Genomic DNA, 7,466 nt, shown 5'->3' on the forward strand with positions numbered 1-7,466 from the left:
CTTATTTGTCTCACTGCTTATTAAATGCATACTTTCTAGAGGTCCTTTTTTTTTTTTTTCGTTTCTTTTTTTCCTGAGAAACGTTGGGTGAATCCCAAGGACCACAAATGAGAGGAAGATTCCAGGAGGAGGGGGAGAGGGAAGTGCCTGCACCTCTCCGTGAGCTGCATCATCCACCTCCAGTGCCAGCAGAATGAAGAGGTTAAATATGAGAGCAGACTCCCTTAGGGAAAGGAGATGTATGGATAGGGCTCGGCCAGACATAAATTAATATTGCCCTTCCCCCTGCTCAGAGATGAGCCAGTGAGGGGAGCAGCACCTCCCAAACACTAATGGATGGTGTGTGTTGTTGGGAGCCAGTGAGGCTCAGCTCTGCAGCTCTGTGGGTCAGGAGCAGATGTGAATGGTGCTGTGCTCTTTGCAGTGTGCTCAGCAGGGCAGAGGGSTTCATGGAATCACACAACATCYTGAGCTGAAGGGAGCTGCAGAGAYAGAGTCCAGCTCCTGGCCCTGCACAGACACCCCAACAATCCCAGCCTGGGCCTGAGAGCATTGTCCAAAAGCTCCTGGAGCTCTGGCAGCCTTGGGGCCACGATCATTCCCTGGGGAACCTGTTCYGTGCCCCAGGAATCTCTGGGGGAGAACCTTTTCCTGATAYCCAGTCTAAATCTCCRGAATTCAYACTCTGCCAGCTTCTGAGCAGTGCCCAGCTTGCCCTGTTTTGCTTTTAAAAGGCACAGACTCTTGTCTGTCTCCTTGGGTTAATTAGGATGGCTGCAGAGGTGACATCCAAGCTGTTGTCACCTGCTTTTGAGTCARAAGTCCCTACACATCAGACAGGATGACAGCAGCAATCACAGTGGGCTTCTGTGTTCAGTCTCCTGTGCTCTAAATCCATCCAGCTTACAATAAAGGTGGGTAAAGAGTGACCACAGCCTCAGTTTGCAGCTCTGCCTCCTCCCTGTCTGGAGCCTCCTCAGTGGGGTGTGCTCTGCAGGCCCCAGCCCTTACACTGGAGGGACAGGACGGTGATCAGGRATGCTGCTCATGTGCTTGGAATTTTCCTCTTTTCCAGCCTCAGCTGCTGTTCTGTGCTCTTTGGTGGGATCCTCAGTGAGTGTGGTCATTGGGGAGAGCAAGATAACACACCCACGCTTACGGCATCGGTGAGGGTGCATCCACCACGATGAGTGTGCTCCTCCACTGGGATCCTCCCCCTTTGGTAACTCCTGGCCAAACTTTTCCTTTTCCTCTGGATGCGTTGAGTTGTGCAATCACGGCGTGGCCTCATCGGCTGTAGCCTTCTCCTAACAACTCTTGATTTCCTCGCTGGTTTGGCTGTGGGCTTTCATCAGTTATGAAACAGTGACACAGTATTTGACTRTTGCATTCTCCTGCCTTGACTCACGGGCTGTGATTTCAGACCAGTGACCCCCCTGCTGCTTGCTGGAGCAGCCCTCCATCACTTGGCTTCGGGAGGATGGGATGTGAAAGCTCCCACACAGATTTGGACAGGCTGTGCAAATGTTAGTTCAAATGGCACAATAAATCTGTCCCTGTGAGCTGAGCTTGTTCCAGCAGGTGATCCCACGTGGATTACASTGAGCACAGTACCTGAGCAAAGCTTTCTGTGCCTTTCTGAACCCAGTGGAGAGCAGAGAAGGGGCTGTTGGCATTGGGATGYATTCACCTGCATTGCTGAGTTCATGAACTGATGGATCTTAACCTCCACCCCAAAAATGGCGCTGTCACCGGGGCCGTTCTCACTCATGTAGAGAAAATCAGCATCACAGAATCTTCTGGACTGTGCACGAGATCCACAAGGAACATTTGGATGTCAAAGTCCAATCCCTGGCCCTGCACACCATCTCATGCCTTGTGCCTCCTCCTGTGTGTCCTGTCCRTCTTCTTTAGAGAAGATAATCTCTTCAGAAGCTAATTCAGCAATCGATTCTGCTCCTTATCCTTGAGTTCAGTCATGCTGTTGACCGCAGGATAATCAGAAGATGATCTTGCATAAAAAGCTCCCTGCACGTTTTAGGCAGATTACTTAGGAGGGGCTTGTGAGAGGGACTGAGTGTTCCCTGATGACACTGCAGCCTTCAGAAAAGTTTTGAGATGGAAACCAGCTGCTTGCCAAGGGTGAGAGTGCTGAGGGAGCCTCCATGGGACTCATCTGCAGGAAGGCACTGACCACTCTGAATTTCCTTCAGCCCAAAGCGGGACCTTGTCTTGCACAAGCACTGGCAGTTTGCTCTGGCTGACCAGTGCATTTCTATTCCAATTCTGTAGGGTTTTGCTAATTGCTTGTTAATGAGTGTCACCTTGCATAGTCCTTTGGAGAAGAAACTGCCACTTATTCTGTCAGCACAACGGACTGTGTCCACGGCTGCTCCAGGTGCTTCAGGAGCACTGGCACTTGATTCCAAGGATTTTTACTTGTCTTATTTCTTGCTGTGACAGAGAAATGCAGCTGCACAGGAGGAACAAGCAAGGGCTAGGAAGGGTTYCCATCTCAGCTCTGGTTACTCTACAGAGCACTGGAGGCATCCACTTTCAGCATCTCAATGATGAAATGGCAAAGGGGGGAAGCCAATAAACCCAAGACWACCTGTTCTCAGGAGTTTCCCTCTTTATTCTAAAATCTGAACATCTTATTCAAGGGCAGTATATATTTTGGCAGCAGCCATTGATTAAGGTGTCATTGATCAGGTGGGCTCACAGATCTGCTCCAGACAGGTCCTGGAGTTCCTGTGCAGAGGTTTTTGTGGACAGCTGACCACAAACCCAGCCCTGGGAGCTGTCCTGCTCTGGGAGGGAGGCTTGGCCTGAGGCCTGAGGGGCAGCATTTTTATCCAAGGSTGTTGTGAATTGCTGGGAGGTGGAGCAGTAATAAAGACAAATGAGAGGCTTTTCCAGGTGGATTAGCCTGTGCTGACAGATGCTGTGCTGCCTTGGGATGCCTTTGGCCTGGCTCACACCTCCTGCTCACCTGCCAGCATTCCTCAGTACAGCCAGGATGAGAAAATTGTCTCTCCCTGAAATTCAGAGGGCTTGGAAGGACCTGGGGATGACCAGAAGCCTCCTGGGTAAACACCAGCTCAAGTACAAGAGCAGGGAAGGTGCTGCCCAACCTTCTTGTGCCATCAAGGAATTGGTTTCATTCTGTAASAAACAGGCAGTGGGGAGGTGGGATTGCTGTAATTCTGTTAAGAGCTCCATGAAAATGTCACCTTTTGGCTTGTCTGTGGCTTTGCAGCAGCTCTGCTGAAAGTCTTTTTCCTGCATGAGCTCTCTCAGGGGTCTGGCATGCAGGAAGGTGCTTAATCCAGCCCATGGCAAGCTCTTTTAATTCTTTGAGTAGTTCCCCCCATCAAAGCAGGCTCCAAAGTGGYTTTCTCTCGCCACTTAAGCTATTATTTTCTAGGGCCATTGAGTAAAATCCCTATTTGGAGATGCTCTTGTTGCAGTAGTCAATGGGTGCCTTAGGACCAGAATAATCTTCTTTGCTTTAATCCCATTCTGCTCTTTTGACCTTCCTTCAGCCTTGGCTCTTGTAGGCTGCTCAGCTCCCTCTTGCCCACACACCTCGCTGCTTCCAGGAGCAAATCCCAGCCCCTCAGAGACCTCTGACAGCCCCTCTGGCACAGTAAAACAGACCTCAGCAAAAAGTATTTGCAGGTTAATGTCCCTGGCCTTTCCCATTGTTGTAAATTTGGAACTTCCACAGAAACTTCCTCTGAGTGTGTGAAATTGTCCTTACTTGCCCATCAGCATGATGCCAGGCATATGAGGAAACTGAACCCCATTTTTCCTGGCTCAGGGAGGAGGCACAGCCTCCCCATTTCCACAAGGGGAACTGCAGAAGCACCTCAGCCTCAGGAATTGCAATGATTAAAGTAATTTTTTTTTTTTTTACCTGGGTCAGTTTAGTTTCCAGGTTCAGCTGTTGTATGTTGCATCTGTTTGTGTGGACTGTGAGCTTTKGACCAGACTCTTTAAAAATGTTCACTAAATAAATCATCTTTGTAATCTTTGCTTGCTCAAATTGGTGGAGAAAATAGGGAATTTGTAGAGATGAGGGTTGGATCCTTGTAACTTCCCTAGCAGCAGCTCGGCAGCTGCCTGCCCCTCCTCTCATCAGCTTCAGTTTTAGTTGATTATGTTTTGAGTGTTTGGSGTTTTTTAATGGGAAAGATTTGGAAGTTTATCAAGCATCTCCTGTTTGACCCAATGCTATAGAAGCATGGTTTGGGTGGTAAAGGACTTTAAAGCTTATCTTGTTGCACCCTGTGCCATGGGAGGGACACCTTGCACTGGATGGTTCCTCCAAGCTCTGCCCAGCCTGGCTTGAGCCCTTGGAGGGATGGGGCATCCCCATGTCCTGATGGGGCTGAGGAARGATTCCCCTGGGGCTGTGTTTATGGGGATGCCATCCTCAACTCTGTGGGAAGCCTAAGGACAGCAGGAGCTGCAGACAGTGAAGAAGAGAACGCTGCAGGCTGATTCCTGCTCTGGGGARGTGCCCAACCGGGTGTGGAGGAATTCAAAAAGCAAAGGACATCATTTTCTGATACAGGTTTATAATGAATTTTGACTTAAAATAATAAGCAGTATACGCAACATACAGGTGAGTTTTACAGAGATGCTGTTGTATTGTGGGTTTCAGAACCTACCAGTAAGTTCACAGGTTTCATTTGCTCTCTCAAGCCCTGTGTGTCCACCAGCATTGAGAGGTCTCTGCACACTCCTTGAGGGGTCAGGTCCAAGTTCCAGCTCCAGTTGTTCCCTTTGCTGGGGACACAGGGACAAGCCTTGTGCAGAGGTGGCTCTTGCTCAGCGGGGTCAGCGCTGTGCCAGGTCTGCTCAAGGGAAACGGGTAYCATGGAACTGTTACAGATTCACAGCACCCTTCCTCTGGCCTTGCAAAAAAGAGACAGCAGGAATGCTTTTGCAAGAGTGGATTATTGTCAACTAGCGTTTTTTTGCTGGTGAAGCTTTACTGTAAGGTAGATTCTCTGGGGAGGTGCAGAATTCCTCAGCCATTACATCCTGACAGCGGGTCCTCCAAGTTCGTATTGGTTGCACCGCCCCTTTGTGAAGAAACGTTGCAGGTTCACAGTTAGAGCGAGGATTGCAGCCTCCTCCTGGGTCAGGGATTAGTTTTGCTGAGCAAATCGAAGGGCTCACAGTACCTCCTGGGAACTGCAGTCCTTTCCCTAGTGCTTTGCAGAATTAATTAAATAGAAGCCATGCAGTTGAACTACAGCTCCCAGAATGTCACGGCCCTCAGGGCACAGGGGTTTAAAAAACTTGCGAGGGGGTGGCAGTGGATTATTCCTGTGGGGCTCCCGTCTGGTCAGGTCTGGTCCAGCCACTCGGCCCGTTTGGGTGCTTTACAGGTGTGCACATCCACAGTGTCCTGGCACTCCTTGCAGCGCACRGCGCAGCACCAGTGGAACTTGCACTCGCACTTGGTGACGCGGGTGACGCGCGTGGTGTCGTAGCCGCGGCCGCAGCACATCACCTCACAGCCATCCGTGCCACGGGACACCTTGCTGCACACCCTGCCCGCCGTGCCCAGGGAGCCTGCGGARGGAAGGGACAGCAGTCAGGGTGTTCCTCTCCATGTTCTTCCAACGCCTCCCCACCCGCCCACACTGGGGGTTACTGGTTTGCCAGGAGATAAGGGCAGTGGGGACATGGCCCCTGTGCCTGGGGAGGGAAGGGACAGCAGTCAGGGTGTTCCTCTCCATGTTCTTGCCCACCCACCCAGTGGGGGTTACTGGTTTGCCAGGAGATAATGGCAGTGGGGACATGGCCCCTGTGCCTGGGGAGGGAAGGGACAGCAGTCAGGGTGTTCCTCTCCGTGTTCTTGCCCACCCACCCAGTGGGGATTACTGGTTTGCCAGGAGATAATGGCAGTGGGGACATGGCCCCTGTGCCTGGGGACCCCTGGAGCAGCGTGCCCCCTGAGCCGGGCTCTGCAGCTCAGCCTAAGGCTGCAGGAACACGTGGCTGTCTCTCCCACCAAACTGCCAGCACTGCTGTGAACAGACCTGGGAATGCTCCAGGCTGAGAAACCATTGATCATCTCTGCAGGAGTCCATGTCTGCAGCCCTGACACCCCTCACCTGCTCTCATCCCAACCCTGGGCTGTTCAGAGGAGCAGCCTGTGCACGGAACAGGCTCCTTGTTGCCTGTCCAAGGGGGCTTTGCTCTGCAGGAGATGGGCTCTGAGGACACGCTCTGCTCCTGTCATTGCAGGAAGCCTGAGGGGTGTGGAGCTTTGGTGTAAAGCCTGGGGATTTTGGATAAAGCCAGTGCTGCCAGTGCAGGTGTGGGATGATGTTGGGTCTGGATAATTCCCTCTCCAAAACCTGGGGTTGGGTGGGGGAGCTGAGCACCCAGGCTGGGCTAGCTGGGAGCTGCTGGCCTGTTGGAGAGGAGGAAGAGATACCTTTGGGCAGTGACCAGCTCTGGGTTTTACCTGCTGATTTGTCCATCACGCAGTAATCAGGTGAGTTCTCAAAATACACCAGATCTGTTTTTGTGGGCTTCCTGAAGTTCTTGTTGGCCACCGTGAAGCCAGTGCCRTCCTGATTCATGGTCACCTGAATGGCCCCATTGTATTTCTTCCTTAGGTAATCCCCTGTTTTTCGAAAATCTGACATTGCCAGCCAACAAGTCCTTAGTGTGCAGGAGCCACTGACCCCGTGGCATTTGCACTCCAGCTTCAGGAAGCGCTTCACAGCCTGTGGGAAGAGGGATGCATAAGGACCTGTGGTCACCCTGGGGATCAGATCCTGCACCAGTGTCCACTCATTCCTGGTGCAGCTTATCAGCCTTGGCTCTGTGGGATGGGGCTCCTCATGGGAGAGGGGGGCTGTGTACAGAGGTCACTGATGTCAACATCAGCAAGGACACAGGAGGCAAAGGTAAGCAGGGTCCTGCCATCCCCATGGGGCCACTCCCAGGGCAAAGGAATGCCATCCCCATGGGGCCATTCCCAGGGCAAAGCGTGCAGGGGGAAGGCAGGGCAGCATCCAGTCCCCAGCGGGGCAGCCCCTGCCCTCCAGAGATGCCAGAGCTCCTGTTTCTGTGCCCAAGCTGCTCCTGTGCCCCAGCCCTACAGAAAGCTCCAGTGGGATGGGCTGCACTCACCATCCTCCCGCAGCGGTTGTTGTGCAGGTTCATCAGTGCCCGGGCATCCTTCACTTTCTTCTCCTTGGCATCCACAAAGGCTTTGGCAAAGCGGATGCCATAGTTGATGTTGTCACTGCAGCCACCCCAGTCAAACTCGCCCCTCTCGTCCTTGGAGCGGCCCCTCTTGAGCGGGTCACAGCCACACACCTTGAGCTCCCCTTGGCTGCATGCCCGTGTGATGGCATAGACCACTCCTGCCGAGGAGATGGCGTAGACAAAGGCTGCCTCCCTGCTGCCTGCAGCGGAGAGAAACACGGCTG

At 52.4% G+C, this 7,466-nt stretch overlaps 1 protein-coding gene across 1 annotated transcript in view; it reads right to left on the reverse strand.

The window, feature by feature from the left end:
* Window positions 1-3,915: 3,915 nt before the first annotated feature.
* The window catches only part of WNT2B (Wnt family member 2B), a 6,134-nt gene continuing 2,583 nt past the window's right edge, over window positions 3,916-7,466 (reverse strand). Inside the window, exons 2-4 of the mRNA XM_057384652.1 lie at window positions 7,165-7,442; window positions 6,491-6,755; window positions 3,916-5,589 (exon numbers count right to left, since the gene is read on the reverse strand). Of these exons, the coding sequence (XP_057240635.1) occupies window positions 5,360-5,589; window positions 6,491-6,755; window positions 7,165-7,442 (773 nt within the window). The 3' untranslated portion in view covers window positions 3,916-5,359. The remainder of the gene's footprint in view (window positions 5,590-6,490; window positions 6,756-7,164; window positions 7,443-7,466) is intronic.

The sequence above is a fragment of the Malurus melanocephalus genome, unplaced genomic scaffold (genome assembly GCF_030028575.1).
Source record: "Malurus melanocephalus ecotype Western Australia unplaced genomic scaffold, MMel_1.1 scaffold_727, whole genome shotgun sequence".
Classification (NCBI taxonomy): Eukaryota; Metazoa; Chordata; class Aves; order Passeriformes; family Maluridae; genus Malurus; species Malurus melanocephalus.